Source organism: Amblyomma mixtum, chromosome 7, assembly GCF_055824585.1.
Source record: "Amblyomma mixtum isolate Tamu chromosome 7, ASM5582458v1, whole genome shotgun sequence".
NCBI classification, from domain to species: Eukaryota; Metazoa; Arthropoda; class Arachnida; order Ixodida; family Ixodidae; genus Amblyomma; species Amblyomma mixtum.
In genome coordinates this window covers 94063379-94082841 of record NC_143018.1, presented here as the reverse complement: position 1 = coordinate 94082841, position 19463 = coordinate 94063379, and the positions used below count along the sequence as shown (strand labels likewise).

The following is a 19463-nucleotide window of genomic DNA, read 5'->3' as shown; positions in this document are numbered from 1 at the left end:
GTACTACGACAACCAGGTTATTAAGGAACGGGATCGCGGAGGGACTCTGCGACACGTTGAGCGATCGACGCCACGCTACGCCCGAAGTAGCAGGCAAGCGGTTAAGCTACACGGCCCACCTGCCGAATCCATGTGACGTCATTTACGTAAGGAGCCCATTATGTGAGCCTTAGAAATCCGGCACCGGAGAGAATGAGCGTTGCAAGCCTCTTTTCCAAGCGTGTTGGTGCTCCAGGTATCGATTCAATTGTGGTGCCCTCCACGGACACTGCGACGAAACTAACTTCAGATGATGTGACATGTGCATGAAATTATTTCGACTTGCCACGTGTGTACTACTTGCCGAAAGCAGGTGAGAGCTTTGTCCGTGGAGGCAAGTTGGGGTCGTACGGATCGGCAGTGCAAAAAAGCCCGCCAATCATATTATGGTAGCGCTTGTGAGGTCACTGGGGGCTCGCTACGTTTTAGAAACGTTAGTTAAGGATCGTATATAAGCAAAAAACTCAAACAAACCTTTAAAATAGTTTTTTTTTGGAAAAATCACTCAGCAAAGTCAAGGCTATAATTGTTTCCTAACATATTCCTCTATCGGCATCCCACACCGACCATTTTTTTTTTCAAATTAACATCAAGCGTCCGCTCTTCACTAGATCATATCTAAAATATGAGGCGATACAAGTGAGAAACAGCAGCTTTGACCAACTCTTTTTTTTTTTCAAGACTGTTCATCTGTGAAATCGTCTGCTTCCGCGGCTGCGGCTGTTTCAGCGAATGATTCATTCTAAATATAATCATGCTTGTTTCCTTGTTTTTCTGTGAGATTCAAAATGTGGGACGCTTATCGCAGAAAATAAATCATGCTCATTGGTTTCACACTGCAGCGCTGTATTCTTTATCATTATAGTGTATCTTTTTTTCTTTTTGCTCTTGTGTTACATGTGTTATTAAAACCCGTAAATGCCGATTGAATTTAAAGCAGTGGGTGCAACCTAGAGCGACAAAATTTCGACAGGCGATTACGATAGTTGGTAATACGAAGTTCGAGCACAGCTGTTCACACGCCACCCTGCAGTGGTGTGTTTGCGTGCGTGCGTGCGTGCACGTGCGCATGCATGCATAACACGTACGCCACCTGCCATGTGGCGTGCTAGGCTGCTTAGCTCTGCTATTTGAAAAACCGATTACGCCAACCACAACGCATAATGCAGCAACGGGCGCATAAGAGCTCAGGTTTAAAATAAATAACAACTGCAGAACTCACATTTGCAGCTTTTAAAAATGTTTACCGGACGAGCGTTTGCGGAATAAAACTCACCTCCGTGTTCATACAAGCTGCAGATATAGTTCACTGAAAAGCTTTAACGAGTCACCAGTCACGCGTGCTCCGTTCGCTGGCCTGAATACAAGATAAATGCATGTGGCAGCGGGAAAACGCAGAATTAGATCCTTTTTTCCTCGAAACCACATGCCATAAATTTCCGTCCCTGACTGTAGCGTCCGGTGCCGTTCCGAATCATTCACATAGCAATATTTTAAGCCTGTGCAGGAAAGGAGCGAGTTTCCGGTGCGACGTGTCACCACTAACGTTTTTCTTCCTCAAGGAAGTGGGCCCCTCACAGTGTAACAGCTGCGAAAACAGTTACCGGATTTAGGTTTGCAATGCCGAGCAAAATTTTGTACCTCCCTAGGTTGCCAACTTGCCATGAATATCTAAATGAAAGCTGCGCACTAGAATCTAACGTAACGCTCCAGTCGAAAAAAAAAACGACAGAACCATGTCAGAAATGCGACAAACTGTTTTGTAGTTTTGTCTCTTCGAGGGCATCAGTACTGCCATGATTCCTGAGATTTAGTATATCCTACTCTCTTCATTATTACCAGACAGGCCAGCCAGAGAAATCGCCAATACACAGCTTTATAGAATTTGGATATAAACAGCAGCGAGAAAATTCACCACGCTGCAGAACAGTTGCCTTACCAATCACCTCAATACGAGAGCAGTACACACTATAGGGCATCAGACAAGAAACTATCGTACGTAAAATCTAACGTAACGCACCAGTCGAAAACAAACGACAGAACCATGCCAGAAATGCGACAAACTGTTTTGTAGTTTTGTCGTAACGGCAGATTGTTCTGTTGCTTTGCAGTATTTTTCTGTAGTGCTGCAGCGTTTTTGTAGTACTTCTCTGTAGTCTGTACATATGTAGCACTTTTCTGTAGTAACGACGCGAAAATTCTGTTGTTACTGTTGTTGTGATTAAGAGAAGGATGAAAAGGAAATTGCACGAGCCTGCCTACTGGCTTGAGCCAAGCCACCACCACTGCCACGTGTAGATAGATGAGAGTTATAAGATCATCTGTTGTTACTACAAAACTTTCTGTCTTTACTACAAATTTCTAGTGGAAAACACTGTAGTAATACTGTTGTGACGTGAGAAACTTTTCCGTTGTTTTTGACTGGGTCCCGCGTTCTTACATAACTCCCTGATCCCAATGTAGCATTGACAATGGAACCTTGCTGCGGAGAACAGTGCACAATGCAGCTCGGATCGACTTTTAAACTTATCCACAATGCGGTGAAATCAAGAACGCACTTAGTGTAAGCACCACTTTCCTGCGTGAATAACAGCCTAATGGTATGGTCGTCGTGCGTCATGCGACAGTGAGTGCGTTGAAATTTCCTGTTTACATGCATGTGACGATGAGTTGCCGCCTTCGGGTGGGAGGACTCGATGCCCTTGCCTTGGCTACATTTTTATTTATTCACTTTTGTAACCTGCAATAGCAGCCAGGATTTCAGCAGGAAGGAATTCATTGCGATGTACGCACAAGAAAACAGTGTAAAAAGCAAACAAAAATGCAGCACAACATATCGGGTATTTCAAAAGTAATTCTTGCTGGGCGAGTTGGCTCAATGTTTTTTTGTTCCACATTCAGTTCTTTTGCACCAGTACCGTCAACTTTGTCTCCTGTGTGGAAGCGCAAATTGCTGTAGATAAAAAAAAAACATGAACCAGCTCACCCATGAAGAAGTACTTCTATGATACCTGCCTAAGACAGAAGGCCCTTTTATAAAATTCAGTTACAAAACTGCAGATGCAAAGAAATGTGTCAACATGAATAAAAGTTGATGTTGTCAGATTTAATATCACATATCGAGAAAAAATAAAAAAGGTTTAGAGAAACAGGTACCACTAGATCATTACCAAGCTTATTTCTTTCAACGACAGTCCTAGTGAACCTAGCAGTTATTGCAAGTGAAATCGAGTTATCGTTCGCACTTGGCTCTGCCACGTACAGAAAAACAAAATGAGTGATAAGTATCCATTTTGCAATGATCTTTTAATAATTCTAACAGAAACATTTTGCCAAAACTTCTTTTCGCTAAGGTGGCAAGTTAAGCGTTTGTAAAAACGACTCTGTAGAAATACGTGAGAAAATATGTTGGAAAAAACGGAACTCCGTTAATACTGTAACGTCATTACTTTAGTTTTGAATGAAAGAGAAGATTTATGAGCAACTGCGGACTGTTTTAGCGCTCTAATCAGGTAAAAAGAGCCTTTTCTGCTTCAAAAGGTCTTTACAAGCTTAATACGTCTGGTGCTATTTAGACCACTAGCTTGACTTAAACCAAGGTACATAAATGCCCAGCTTCGGATATAAAAATATTACGTGCAGATTACTTAAAATGAAATGTATTCGTTTTGTGAGAAATTTTCATAAGCGCATTTCTATTTTTTTGAAATCCACCAATACTGACGAATTTTAACACCAAGAAACCTTTCTTTGCAAAACCGTCGCTGAAATAGTTTGAAAGGTGTGATGTATTATAATCTATTGATATTTCGGCCGGGGAGCAGCCTTCGTCTGCTGTTATTTTTCACGTTCTTTTCATCCACTTGATGCTTACCGCCTCCTGACGTATCCAGTGATAGCTCAGGGTGACTATTTTCTGTTTCTGTGGTTACCTGCCGAAATAAAATGAATAATTTAAACAGTATGAAGATGTCCTGTGCAGGTATTCATAATATGCATCGCAGTAGTATTGAATTATTCACCGATGTCCCTGCAGTTGATAAATTCATTTTCCTATCTGCTGTTCTCCCATAAAAAAGAGAAGCAAAATTGTCCCGGTATTTAGAAAATGTGATAAATGAAGGACACTTGATTGTGTTATCATTTAATTTTTCTCTTTTTGAGTAAATTAATTGCACTACGAATTTATCGCAGGGTGCTAAAACATTTGCGATTGCAGCTTGGTATTCTGCTTAACCTTGTCTATTTGTTTTACTAATACGTGAAAACTATAAATTAAAAATTCAGCCATGTCGGTTCGCTGTTTCTTTGTTTTTCTGAACCTTTCGACACGATTGCGCAGGGCATTGTTTTTTCTAAGCTTGCGTGTTACAGTATTCAATACTTTATTTTAAATCTTCTCCGCAGTTACGTACCCGACCGTGTGCTTATAGTATTTCTCGCATTCTCTTTGAGAAGGTTAAAAATCAGTGTCTCTCGCGGTAAGCGACTGAACCCAACTTTGTTTTATTATTTAGGCTGCGACCCACCTACCTTTATAATCATGGCTTTTCAATGTATATTGTATGCACATAATAGAGCTACGTTATTCACCGACTAACCATAGCATCTGAAGGAGCCCTGAAAGAGCTCTCACTGAACCTCCCGTATGCCTTGGATGTTAAAGAACGCCGCTTCACGAATATCCTGCAGATAGAATTTTTTAACGCCCTTTGCAGAAGCGGTGTTATTTGTAGTCAAAATTTTAATTTCAGCTCGTGTGTGCTGTTTCTTCTCCTCTGGTACTGTTTGAGCGAAGAAAGGTCGGCGCTCCTCCGCCATACCGAACTCCGACGCATTCGTGAATTTCCCTGGGGGCGGATCTTCCTGATCCGCCTGAGCGACGCGTCTAACTGGCCGCGGCTATGGTAATCTGCTCGACGTCTGAAAGAATCTAACCAATAGCCATGTTTTAGCTGACATGCGCAGGAGCGCGTGACGGAGGACGGTGCAAGTATGAAAAAGTCATCGGTCGCTGGTCAGTCTACAGAGATCAGTCCTGAATTTTTTGGTCATCATATACATTGCAACGAGCTGTAGGGCATTCGATACATGGAAGTTGATGCGTTACAGAAGGAGGTCCCGAAGCATAAGCTGTCCGTTGGACCTCGTTAGAAAATGAAAAATGTAGAGATATTTAGAGGCCTACTTAATTTGCAGATGCAATAAGGCCTTATTTTCATGAGCGCAGTACGGCTGATGATAACGATGAAGATGATGATGATGCCGCGTTGGTATAGGGAAAAAAACGCGACGAATGAGCCACCGGGCAGAAAACCTTGTGGAGATACCTTGAAAAACACGAATGAATTTTCCACAACCAACGAACTTATTTACTTAGGTGTTCTGCATGAAAGCTGCCGAGCCACTCTAGCTGCCTAAAAGACAGCGCCGAGAGATACGTTAGGGCAGTGAGGACGCGTACGTAGGAGCGGCAGGGAGTTACTCGCTGGCGCACAAGTAAGAAAGACAAGAGAAATAAGAAAGCACTCTAAGGAAAAGGACTAACATCCGGTGAACAAATTTATCCCAATATTCCACTCCTTGTACATGACTGCGTTTGTATCCGCTATGTACCCTGTCCAATCCACCGCCTTGGGTATGTGCCCTTAGGCCTGAAGTCATCATTATCATGATGTATTCGACCGCTAACTGTGACGGGTTGATAAATAGATATACTTGATAAATAGAGAAGCAGCCTCAACTCCTCTTACGGCTCACAAAATGTGCGTGGACATTCGTGGATTTCATCTAGGGGTGCACACATGTTCAAAAGCAAACCGACTACGAATAGCATTGCGAAAACCCTATCGAATACGAATCGAATAATGCTAAAACACTATCGAATATGATTCACATATTTTACGAACATATTCGACAACGTTTACTCGCCAACAAGTAATCATGTGAAAACGCGAAGCGCTAGCGGTAGTGCTGCGGTACGAAGCTATAGCTGTCAAAACACCCACCACTTACCTGCACTACGGGGCAAGTAACCTGAATTCAGTAAATCGACACGGTCGCCATCATGTGATACGTATAATCAAATTGCATTTCGCTAGTGATGAGGACTGAGAACAATCTATCACGACTACCTCCAGATTAGAGCCATGTTTCCTCAGATCGGGCGTCAGAGCATGGTTTGCTAAAACTGCCTTCACCCTGCCGCGTCCAGTCTTGACGGCCGTGTGACAGCATTACGAACGTCACGACTCGAATGAACTGTGACTCGGCGCCGAGCCCTACCCTCCGCGCGTACCGACCACTGCAGCATGCTTTGCGCTGTAAACGTGAACCCAGTTTTTGAGACACTCGTCGAAGGAAACTGCACTGCGCTCTATGGTAACTTCATGCCAGTTTTTCTTACAGCATTAGAAAACATGAAAACATATTCGAGTGCTAACCTAAAGATTTCAGATTTCATTGCCGTGTTTATCAGCTGACTCGACAAATTTCATGTACTGTGTATTATGCGCTCGATTTGTGCCGTGTGATGTAGTGTAGTATTAGTCAGTTGTTTATATCCTCTAATGCGTCTTCTTTTTTGTTGTGTATGTTATTTTATACGCGATGATGATCGTTGCGTCTTAGTACATTGTCTCGTCCTGTTTTTCACTGCTGTCAGTGCCTGCTGGGGGTCCGAGGACACCCCAAGCCATGTTTGAAGGACTTCTCCATTGAATTCTTTTTCTCTCTATAGTGAGGGAAAAGCTGAATCAATTAATGAGTGAATATACAATTTGAACTCGCAATATTTGATTCATTCGATGAATCGAATAGGAGGACAATTTGCCTGTCGGAAATTGCGAATATTCGCACGCCCCTAATTTCGACGTTTCCGACTGTGCGGCTGCCTGAAATGAGGTTCTCAGAGAGGCCCCCAAAAATGCCCTTTACTGAGTATTGCTAACTTTAGATGAGACGTTTCATATTCTTCATCATCCTGATTCGCTACAAAGGAAGGCACGTATTCTGACGCTGGCAACTACATTCAAATTTCAGTATTGATCACACCAAGTAACATTCAGGGGATCGCCGACTCCGGAGTAGTAACAGTAGTAAGCTTTATTGAGTATTTTGATGGGTTGTGCTGAGCGCCTGAGTGGAGCGCCCACTTCACCCGAAACAGAGAGCAGAAATGCGTTTGACACACGTAGGTAATACTACGCCGGCATCAGGCGCTCAGCGTTTCCCTGTACTCTCCCCATCCTCTTTTTTCTCCCCATCGCCAAAGTCCTCTTCCCTCTCTCCACCCTACTCGTGGACACGATTAGGTCGACGCGCCGCCTGTTGACATTCCTCCGAACGAAAATTAAACGATGAGAGCCTCCGATCCTCTGATTACGCTGTGACGCCACCTATCGAAGGATGCTCCAATCAGATGAAGCACTTGTCGCGTACTCTTAATCGCAGTGTGTTCTCCGGTTTTTTCTTTCTTGCTCGCAAAGATCGCATCCATGTAAACACGAAATGTGCCCCCCAAACCAAAACTCACGCAATTTCGAACATTACATTCAGTCTCATCATGCATCGTTTGCATGCAACTGCGATAATCAGAGAATGGTGACCCACAGAGAGCAGCACGAAACGAAGAGGTGTTTGTCAGTCGTTCTTTCCATTGTCTAAGGCAGCCGAGGTTAACTCGGCTGTGTCTTCAGTAACTTACGCAGCAACGCGCAGGAAGACAAAAGCGTGTTCTGGAAAACAAAGGATGACAACGAGCCTGCCAACGCGGCCGTGAATCTTGGAGCGTTTCTAGGCGTATGGCCTTTGTTCGTCTCTGCCTAGCTTGACCACGCCCCCTAGGAGCCACTGCATGTTGGGCGTTTAAAAAGGGCTACCGTAGGGTCTTCAGATCGGTAGCGTTTCCTCTGGTTTCAAGCCGCGGACCGCAGCAGAAGGAATAGCCTGTGGCAAAAATGAAGCTCGTCTACGCTGTGGCTATTCTGACAGCCCTGGTCGCGCTGACTACGGCACACGGCAAGGGCGGGAGTGAGTATCTTTGATCCAACATACACGCATGTTATTCGCAAGTGAATTCTGTGGCTAAAACTACACCATGAATTCGAGTGAAGCTCCGCCATGGATTTGGGTCTTGGATTCAGGCGGCGGCCAAGTGAGCGTAAAAACTTTTACAGGCTGGTCCTATGAAAACAATTACAAAACTAAGTTTTAAGATGGTATGTTATTGATATGAGCGCAGTGCCAGCCGCCTCTAGCTTTCGAAATGGAGGAAACGTGTAAGCAGAGGCAATGACGGATTTCGCTGTTGGGAGCACATATATATGGGTGTAAATCCGTTTAGTCGAACTTCTTCATGACTGAAGGTGGCGTTTGCTCAGCAGTAACCATGACAACCAGCTGGCTTCCCAGCTCGTTCAGTGATGACATAGACCTATAATTGACCCTAGAGCTGACACAATAGGTAGGGTACGCACAGGGGAAACGTAGAGAAATATATCAACGTTAACTTTCGTGGTATATGACGCTGAAAATTCAGAAAAAAATGCTATGCCATCGCATTTATGTCGTGCAAGGCTCAGGTCTATGTTGACCTCCTGGGGCTCCTTAACCATTTAACCAGCAGTCCCGAGCTGTTCTGGCGTGGGAGGTTGTACCAATATCCACAATAGAGTCCAAAAACAATCGCCGCAGCGAGGATTCTTGGATACCACGAGCTTGGGCATAGCAGCCGAATGACATTGGCACTGAGCAGCCGTAGTAGGTCGGAGGGAAATGTTTCCGACTGCCAACTTCAGCCAAAGCAATTTGCTGAACACTACCTCTAAGCCAGCTAAAGTTGCATGTTGGCAAGAAGCTCATGAAGGCTACAGGCTTTTATGCTGTAGTCGGCGATTGCTCCTGATTTCAAGACACTAGCCGAAACCGCATGGTCCGGAAAGTTGCGGAGAACCAAGCGATAACATAATGATTAGAAATAAACATTATTAAATATCATATTAATAATAATAAAAGAGTTGTAGAATATATGCTCGTTTCCATGACCAAAACCCGAAGACGGAATATAAACGACAGTGCAGTAGAGGCAAAGTATTTTCTTAGAGCAGCGAGCACACCCTGGGAGATCAAGCCTTACTGTCGTGAGCTTTATTAAAGAGAACGCGGGAGCGCGTGGCACATTGTCTCGAGTCCTACTTGTGGCGATACGTGGCGGCCGCATTTCGTTACGTGGTGTTCAGCTGCCTTGCCTACTTCTGGCAATGGAGGATCGCACCTCCCTTTCCACTTGGTTTCTGAAAGCGCCCACCGCGTATCGCCACAAGCAGGGTTCAAGGCTATCTGCCACTCTCTTGCGTGTTTCCTTCTATAAAGCTCACGACAGTACATCCTTGCGAACTTTTTTTTTGTATTCTGAAAGGTTTGACTCTTACGAAAACATTAATATAAAGCACGAAACCTCCTATAACAGATCATTTGGCTTGAGAATCTGCTATATGTGGTGACTGAAAGCGCAGTGGTGTGTTGCCGAGTAGAGATGACGCTGGCAGGAGAGCACGCGTAGCAGGACAGACAGACACGCCACCGCAGAGCTTCGCACTACTGTAAAGCCTAGGCCAAATGTCCTCTTCCCCATTGGAACTGCGGTGAAACACTCTAACCGAATACTCTAACCGATTACGAGGCATGATTTCTTGTTATTCTGCCACTGGGGCGACACTGGGGCCAAACGACGGCTGTTGGCGAAGCGTCTCGGTAGAGGCAGAGGGTTATGGAAAGCAGACAAAAACTTGAGAGAAAGGGGGAAACTGTCATTTGCAAGGGTGCAAGATGCTCATAAATCGTAGCTGAACATGTTCTGCTGTTGCGGCACCCGTGCACGCATGCGAGCTCTAATTATGCTTCCGGCAGTACGTACAAGCTGTTTTGAGTGATTTGTTTTCACCTCTTAGTCAGCTATTTTTGAAGTGTGTTACTTTCTGCCTTGCTTAAGAATGTGAATATGCTGCTGATAGCACTAGTAACCCGAGACTCTGTAAGGTCTTTCTGTTATATTAGTTTCTTTTTTTAAACCTTCAGGATACAAAGAATGGGTAGAGATCATAGTTGTCTTATTGTGTTGCAACCACCTCCGTTCACTAAAAGGGGTCCTCCAGCAGCAATAAATTGCAAAATACTTTCACAACAGCTTCGTGTTTGCGTCAACGTGGAAACTATGATGTGTTCCGTACCAAAAGAAGCTCCAAATTTCTACCACTTCCTTAACGTAAAATGCTTGTAGGAGGGCCTATTTTTCATGTTTTCATTCTCAAAGAGTCCGCTACGACAAAGACCGTGAAAACTGTTGCACGTGATACAAACTCAATGCGAAATTTTAACAGAGGCGACCTGGTAACTGAACACCAGCAAGTGAACTCTTCTATGAAGTTCACAATACACAATGTCCTGTTCTCCTATTTTCATTTTCAGAAGGAAAAGGTTCCAAGAAAGCACAAGGTATGCCTGCAAAAGACAGCATTTCTTTAAGTGGTACACTGGGCATGTGTGTGTGCCGGAATGCGTAGCATATTTCTTCGTCCAAGTATCAGCGCCCACTTCCAGCTACAGGCGCGTTTAGAAGTGTCTCTAAGCGCCTTCATAATAATCAGATAAGAGTAATGTAAGTTTGGTGGTAATATAATTAAACATAGCCTTGCAACCATAAACTATGTCACTGCTGCGCAAAGCAGTACATTCTGTAGCATGCAGCAGCCATTTGTTACAATAGGGTTAGCCCTTAGTTTTCCATTGTGCAGTTTATTCAAAAAAAGCAAAGCAGTACATTCTGTAGCATGCAGCAGCCATTTGTTACAATAGGGTTACCCCTTAGTTTTCCATTGTGCAGTTTATTCAGAAAAAGTTTAACGCATAGGAAAACAAATCACAGTAAACCGAAATGCAAATGACTGTTCGGATAAGCCTTATCGAGAAAAACATTTTTTAGTAATATTAATTAAGGACGTTTCTAACCAAATGAACTAAAAGTGTGAATATTTAAAGGAAAAACTATTTTTACTGAAATTGCGACCCCTCGGACAAGGCATAAAGGCGCGCTTCTGTGCTCGGGGGGTGGCCTAGCACAACGCAAAGCGCACACTTTGCCCACTACGAATAAAACGCCGCGCCAAATGCAGTTATTCTGCTGGACTCGTACCCGGAGAGGCGGCCCTCCTACGACTACCAACCTTCCAGACCCTATTACGACTATGCACCAAGCTACGGTGAGTTTACTCCGAGCATATAAATTCATTGCACACAGCTGTGCCTACATTGGTGTCTTTGATAGTGTTTACCGTGAATCAAACGCACTATTCGCTTCAGTGACAGGAAAACATGTTTTCGAACGGTCAGTAAGTCTTAGACATGACACCAAGATCATACATCAGTGGCTCTTCTGGTTTTTTATTATGTATAAGCAGGACGCTGGAAGGCAGCAGCTCAACTTCACTGAATCATCCGTTAAGAAATAATCAATGAGACGGCATTAATAAGTATGTTAGTGCAGGCTTGCAGGCTGCAAGGTTTGTTGAATGGCTTCTAGCCATTAAACCTTGTAGAATAAATTCTATACGCATAGCTCAAAGTGCTTGGAGCATAAATAAGCGTAACAGCGTTTCACTGAAGAAATCAGTGCCGATATCCGCCTGTGATTTAATAGACAACGCTAACGTTGACAATTGTAATGAAGGAAACTCAGGAAATAAATGGTTGCAAAGTGACCGCCCTTCCTATCCTCGCCCTTTTTTTATGTTGTTTGTCGACGGTATCACTGTCCTATCGTGTACAAACTACGCCTAATTGCATTTCATTTGTCGGTGGCCTTTCCGTTCTTAACGACACACACGTAATTGTAGATCAATTGAGATGCACAACACAAAACGTTTGGAACTTTGATAAGCGCTACAACATAAAACTCGTCAAGGAGAACAGAAGCTCCTGCAACAAAGCGCAAGATGCAACATTTCATGCTGGAGTGCCATCTATCCCTTACCTGTTGTTGTTTCGGTGCCGACCTGTGACGCGATTTTCATATTTTGGACCCCACTGAAAAATTTGGAAAGAAGGGAAAATTCGGAAAGCAAATGTCGGAGTAGAATTCAAGTATTACTGAGCTGAAGTGGGTAATCCTTCTGGTAATCCTTTGGTAATCAAGAGCCAAAGGAGTACAAAGTGTGAAGCTTAGTGAGATATATCAGCACAGTAGTGCAGGTGTATAAATTCAATTGCTATATTGTTGTCCCGCTGCAATTGTCGTTCTCGTCACGACTGCGAGCAAAGCTTAAAAGAACACTGAGGTGAAACTGAAGTCGTAATATCTCGATTTATTACGGCTATCTCATGACCAAGGGGCTGCCTTCACTGAAAACATGGCCTTTATAACCTATATATAAAAAAAAAAAGAAGAGGTGCAAAACAGGGAACTACATCGCAGGAGGTTTTCGCACGGCAGCTTCGGTACCGCCAAGTGAATTTTTGGCGCCAATATCTAAGGGCAGACCTCACCGCTAGCCACTTGCAAACGATCATCATGGACCTGTAATGCACTCAGTGTCATAACCATCATGATCCCGTTTTTCAATCAAGTGCCGGGAAATATATGAAAACTTTGATCACAAGTTGCTGTAGAATAAAAAACGTAATTTTGCTGGCGAAGTAACGCAGGAGGGGAAACGAAAAACAAAGCTGTAAAATTTTAGTCGCAGCATAATTCGATAGATCTGTGCTCAATGTCCTTTCTATTGGAGCTACGTCGCGTGTTTACGGTTTGCAAAGCGTAGCGAACCCTCGTTCCGACATTGTTTTGAGTGCTTTTTCGCTGGCGTAATCAGGCATAAAAAACGTGCACATATGTCGTTTCAGACTACGTCGAGATTCCTACAAAGATGAAGAGTGAGTAAAAGTTGAAACTATTTGTAAATAATTCGCTTTATAAAATTTTTGAATTTAACACAAATGACCCAAACAAAACAACTTTCAGAAAAAGATATGATGGCTCTTCCAAACTTCGGGTGGGTGAAAAAGCAAGCTGCAATTGCACGCTGCCCATACGTCGCTGTTAAGTAGTGCATTTTGGGCTTCGCATGGAATATCTTGCGACATTATATAGGCAAAAAAATAAAATAAATGATTATGACCAAATATTCTAATTGGGACGCAAGTGATAATGACGAAAAAAGGCATTTTTTTTCCTGCGCTAGTCTTCTAAGCCTATCCGGTCTGTACATTGAGATAATGAAATTGTGATTTTGCTTCAGGTTTTAGGATTTGTAGGGTTTAACGTTCCAAAGCGGCTCTGGAGTGAAGGATGCCGTAGTGGAGGACTGCGGATAATTTCGAACACCTGGGATTCTTTAACGTGCACTGACATTGCCCAGCACACGGGCTTCTAGAATTTCGCCGAAATTCGACCGCCGCGGCCGGAATCGAACCCACGTCTTTTGGGTCAGCAGCCGAGCACCATAACCACTGAGCCACCGCGGCGGCTGACTTTGTCGCCGCGCTGAAAATAAACTCTAACATCAAGTAAGCTCTATGACCAGCAATCGCAAGTTATTAGGTTGAATAATGACGCTTCTATGGCTTCATATTCTCTCACTTCAGTGCGCGCAACGTGTATCAGCAAAACCATAAAGCCAGAATCTTGCAGCTTAGAAAAACTTACAAAATAAAAGAATTATGAACAAGCTCCTCCGTCATCCGTCTAATGAAAAGGTTAAAAAAAATTAGAATCCGCAGTGTGCGCCTTGCCAAGGGGTTGCTAGTTGAGGGACAACGCGGTAGACGATGGTGTGTTTATGCAATCCGCGTAGTGCAAACACAGCTCAAATATTTCATGACGGCGTCGGAGGTATTGGAATAAAGCGCACTTCGTTTAGCCAACATAAGAACATTATGTGAATCTTTCAGCAACTTGAACGCGATTCCTAACAACACTTTTTCTGATTTCAGAACATAAACATAAGAAGCAAAGGGGTACGTAAACAAACTCGTTTTTCATCCCCGTGCCCTTTACTAACTGCGGTACAATGGCGCAGTAAATATTTCTGCGCAGTAAAGATCTAATCTTTCGCCCTTTTTTTATTGCCTACACAGTGCAATACGTGCAGAGACCATCCTATGACTACTATGACTACGGAAATGGTTACGACGACTATGGTAAGAAGCGAGAGTTTATGGAAGAACACCATGCATGATGAAGCATAACGTATTCTGAAGTTTTGTATCGCTACTTCTTGTGCCGTACCTTAGGTTAAATATTGTTGCTTAAGACTTAGATTTAGGGTTGATAACAAGATATTTCATTCTTGCCAGATGACTACTACTATCAGCCCAAGGTCAAGAAAAGTGAGTACACAAAGTATTATTCCGCGAAAAGGTCTCAGAAGCACAGAAACCTTTATTACGAAACATTGGGGTGTGAAATAGCTTTCATGATACCATTTTATGCCTTGGTCAGTTAATGCCGCGAAGCACATTGTTCAGTGCGTCATCAGCTATTTGATAGAAGCTGTCTATCAGCACCCGTAACTCTGCGTTGTGCAATTATTTAGGCCCCTCCGTAGGCAATGGAAAAGGCTGTACCATAATGAATTTCGTGTGCGGCGAAATGAACACAGAAAAATATTCTCTCTATATGCCCTAACCTTCACCAGCTTATCCTCAATATAGGCTACAGTACCTATTTCTTTTAGTGATGTATCACGTTTCAAACATCCACAAGAAGAACAATGTACCAGAAATAAGTGAACATACTTGAGAGAAATAGCGATGCTTTCATACTAGTACATAATTTTAGGTATCGCTTGCAACAATCCTGGCGAGAATGTCTCTTCCCACGCTCTTCTATTTTCTTGCGGAAATAAAACCAAATTCGTCCCCAAAAGTACCACTCATCCAAATTATGCAAATGAGAGTAAATAAATTTAAGCGAAGCACACGGTTATTTAAACCATTCAGAGGAAAATACCCTCTTCGAATGGAAGCACTAGCCCACTGATCAGACCAGCATCGGATAACTGAAAACCTCTGTAAATTATCATCTGGGATAACAAATAACCAATTATACTCTCTCAGACACCACTGGGCTATTGACTTCAGGTCACATGATTCTCTCTTCAGCTGCGTACTACACCAGTTATGGGACGCCTCACTCCACGAACCTCTTTAGAGTGAGGAAAACCATAGGCATCAGCATAAACGGTGCTTCGTTCTCAAAAGGGAACCACGTGATCGGAAGAGTTGCTACTAAGGTTTCATCTGCTTGACTGGAGTTGCACTCCGTATCTATTCAGTGCCCTATTGATCTCCACCATTCATCATTCGCCCATGGGAGAGATGGGTGGGGGTAATTTTTCTGGACATGTTTCAACTCGTTCGCTTATTAGAACAGGGGATTAAGGCCAGGATGGGGACGTAACTTCTATCAAGCCTAACTCTACTGCACAGGGACTCTCAGCTTATCTAAGAGCTGTGACCAATAATCATGCCACACCTGCATGAAAATCGTGTGTTAATGCAACAGAATTGCATTTCACAGCATGCGATTTCAAGTTCTGCGTTAGTCGCAAAAGCCGCTGAGTGGTCAAGAGGGTGGCGACGTCACACATTGCAACCTGCCCACCGTAGCGGGTGGGAATTAATTAAACTAAATTAAATTCCTGCCTGCTTAAAGTGACACTTTACGTCATGCGGTTTCGCGTGCTGCATTAGTTACAAAAGTCGCTGACTGGTTCAGACGGTGTTGAGTTGATGTCATAGCTTCACGTTACCACGGCGCAAAAATTCAAAACTGAAAAACAAAGGTGGAGCGCGCAACTGGAAACAGGCGAGACAAGCAGGTTGGGACAGGTTCTTGGAGGACTCACTCAGCGCATGACTTCGTGTGTGCAAAAGAGACATTATGAGAGTGATAGCATTGTGTATGTTTTGAAAGAACTGACACAGGTACACAAACATGTGGCAACAACGTTGGTCACACTGCACCCTTAACGTGACTTCAGCCCCCAGAATTTTCATCACCATTTATTCAATTGCAGCCTAAGTACCCTAAGATTACAATGAAAAAAAAAGCGTTTCTGTTAAACCGCTTTTTGCGACAAGCCTGAATTTGCAAGCGCATTGTGAGAAAAAATTATTACTTTACTTCACTGCCAAAGAACCTCCCTAAACTTTTATACCAACGTTAAAAATTAATTAACTTTTGCAATGACGTTGCTGTCAAACATAAATGTCGATAAAAGGTCAGTACTGTGCGAATGGCACACGACAGGAAAACGATCAAGAGAAACGGCAACACAAGCGCAGTTTTTGTTGCATGAACCGACTAGCCCGCAAGAACATTCTACTTCGTTAAATTTCGATCTTCCAGACATCCTTGCTGCCTCAAGTTTGCACACTATGTTTAAGCATGACAATGCGATAGCATTATAACGGAGAGGCTGGCGACCCCCCCCTACGGACGATGTAATCTGTAGTTACAAGCAGCGGAAACCAAGTATGCTATTTCTTAAAACTGGCACTGAACATTATAGTAGCCTACCAGACACAGACAACCACGGTGCTGCTTACCTAAAGTAAAAATGCAATAAAATGATCACGTGCCTCTGAACAGCCAATGCCTTTTTTTGCCTTCAGCCAAGCACGTGAGGAGAACCTACCGTCAATACCGGGAGCCCGTCTACTACGAACAACCGAAGAAAGGTGAGGGGTATTATTGAGGGAGCCAAGAGTGGAAGAACGAAATAAAACTGACTCACGACTTCGTGTATGAAGGCACAATGCACGCACTTGTACGTGTCCGTTCACTGAATACTGAATAGAAGGACGCGTATGCCCGACTGGCATCGATATTCTCTTCGACCTTGATCTTCTTTTCATTTATAAAACAACAACGCTGCGGCCTACTCTTCATCGCCATCATGAGCACATTTTTAGAACAATACAAAGTTCGCTACAGTTTTATGCAATTCCCCTTGTTCAACACACGCCATGATGATTTTTAAGTTTGCATACGTCCCAACCACCCCAGTCCAAATGACTTCTGCACGCGAAGTGTTCGTGCAGCTGCGGTAAAAAAAATGATTGGGTGACTTCACGGCGATTTCTGTGCCGAGGTCCCTGGAGAAGATACGGAATACCCTCGGCGCGCTTTTATTCGCAAACGCTGGTTTTGAAGTAAAAATAAAATTGCAGTTAGCGCAAGGGAACAAGTACGCCTCACACGTATGAAATAAAGTTTTTTGGAGTTTTTAGCAACAAATAAAAATTTAACAAGAGAACAACCAGTACATTCTTGCAGAAAGCAACGAAAGGGAATGCAGTTTACACTGCCTCTATTGGCTGCTACATTTCAGTTTTGTCAGCGGCGCTGGTCTAGGAAAAGAGCCGCTTCAGTCAGTTATTGGACACATAATTATTGACACTACGTAATACCTTCACAGTAATAGCTTCACCATTATTGACTGCAACGAGGTGGATTCATTCCTTGTAAAAATACAGAGGGCTTCATCTTCTTGAGTAGCAGTTGGATCTGAAAAGCAATTTCAAAGTTCATTAGAACATCTTAGGCAAATAATGTTTTACTATGCACATACGCTTCAAGAGGCTATCCACCTGCCCTCGTAAGCTAACTTCATCAGCTGTCGTCTGCATCTATTAACGCATCCCTCTGAATATAAAAAAGCGCATCTAATCAAATGAAACGTCCTGTATCAATCATCGTGCTGTGGATACCCGTTAATACGAATAACTGGTTTATTCACATACAATTTGGTATCAACGCCATTGAAAGTATTTCAGTGGAACCTGATATTTCGAAATCTGCATGATTCGAAGAATTGTTCAATGTCCGTCGGGATCCTACAATATGACTAAATTTCGTACACGCTCCCGGCTTCTAACCACTTCCAGCCTAATCCGTCCGCCTGACATCGAAATGAAATAGGAAACTGCCATGTCAGAGTTCTCTGCAATATTTTACAACAGTTTATGCAGAATTCCAGTGCATGAAAGTTAATTTATTTGCGACTACCTCTTCTATACAGTATTCTAAAACGAAAAGAAAGCTGGGTTGTAACCATTTCTCTTCATTTTCTTTTTGTTTCTTTCTCTCGCAGCGCAACCTATAAGTAAGTATTCATTCTTCTTCGTTTAAACTAACCCTCTTGGTAGGCCATTTCTGAAACTTGTGATAATAAAAGATTATATTTTCTTTTTAATTTCAGACCTGCACATCAAAGGTACAGAAAAAGCAGCAGCTTTGCACCTAGTATTCTTAATAATCATTGCATTATTTTTATGTACGTGTCATGCTTATCAAGAGTGCCCTGCTATAATAAGCCGTTGATGTTCTTGTTTTCCAGTCGTGAGCCCGAAGGCTGAAAAAAGTAAGACGTTACCTTATATGTCAAAATGACAAGTTAGAATTATCGCTAATCATAATTACCACCACCGGGAAGTGTAATGCGAAATCGCAGTATCCGCATTGCGGTTTCTTTCACTACTAGGAAGACCCTCTTGTTCGTTGTATTGAATTAAGTGACACAGGCGAATACGCCTACTTCAACACCTCATGTGAGCAACAGACACTAACGATTTCAAATTTCGAGAGATTGGCCTTAAACGTTTCATGTAAACTCCCCACAAGAGATTACCTGTCGTGATCCTTAATACCTCGTCATACGTCCGCGATATTGAGGCACTCTTTCCATGTTAAAATGTTCAGGAAGTTTCGGATTACATCTGATGTAAAAAGCAGCACTATTCACCGCATTTGTTAAGGTCTGTGGTGCCGCATTTGCGTGGTTGATCTCAAATGCTTACTATGTTGCCACTGCTACTTCTCCTCCACGTAACTCATCTTCTTTTCCATTCAATGTAAAAACCAACCTAAATTTTTTTTTGCTTTCTCCCGAATATTCCCACCTTTAGAGAAGGAGATACATCAAGGTATGACTGAATACATTTATTTTTCATCGTTGCTACGTTGATTACTTTTATGCACCTGCGAAGCTAACCCACTGATTTGCGTTTCATTGCAGTGCCCGTGTACATCCGTGAGTTTTTCACTTTTTCTATTTCTATTTAAAAATTAACTTTGTAGCAGGCTTCATTCTTTTAGAGAGATGTGATAATTTTATGGCCGCGGAAATTAACCCGGTTAATAATGAAGCAATAATTACAGGGCATACAACACAACCTTAGTTGTCAGTAGTCTGCACAACAGTAGCTCAACTTCATGAAATTATTCTGACCCTTGATTTGCCTTGTGACTGTTTTCTTAATACTAATTAAGAGGACATTGTTTCTAAAGAAAAAAAACCGACTTTCTAAAACCTAAGCGAACAGCTGTATGTGTTTAGCATTTTTGCTTCTTAAAAACGTAGAAG

General features: G+C 42.9%; 1 protein-coding gene across 1 annotated transcript; it reads left to right on the top strand.

Annotated features, from left to right (window-relative positions):
• Positions 1-7949: 7949 nt before the first annotated feature.
• Positions 7950-16810, top strand: LOC149336881 (uncharacterized). Its single transcript, XM_089554784.1, has 8 exons — positions 7950-8070; positions 10507-10533; positions 11211-11297; positions 12937-12966; positions 14026-14049; positions 14170-14232; positions 14389-14421; positions 16711-16810. The coding sequence occupies exons 1-8, from the start codon at positions 7998-8000 to the stop codon at positions 16791-16793; spliced, it is 420 nt and encodes a 139-aa protein (XP_089410910.1). The 5' UTR covers positions 7950-7997; the 3' UTR covers positions 16794-16810.
• The last annotated feature ends 2653 nt before the right edge of the window (positions 16811-19463 follow it).

Coding starts and splice junctions, on each gene's coding strand:
- LOC149336881 (XM_089554784.1), top strand. CDS start 7,998: ATGAAGCTCGTCTACGCTGTGGCTATTCTGACAGCCCTGGTCGCGCTG. Junction 10,534..11,210: donor AGGTTCCAAGAAAGCACAAG/GTATGCCTGCAA, acceptor CGCCAAATGCAG/TTATTCTGCTGGACTCGTAC. Junction 12,967..14,025: donor GATTCCTACAAAGATGAAGA/GTGAGTAAAAGT, acceptor TTCTGATTTCAG/AACATAAACATAAGAAGCAA.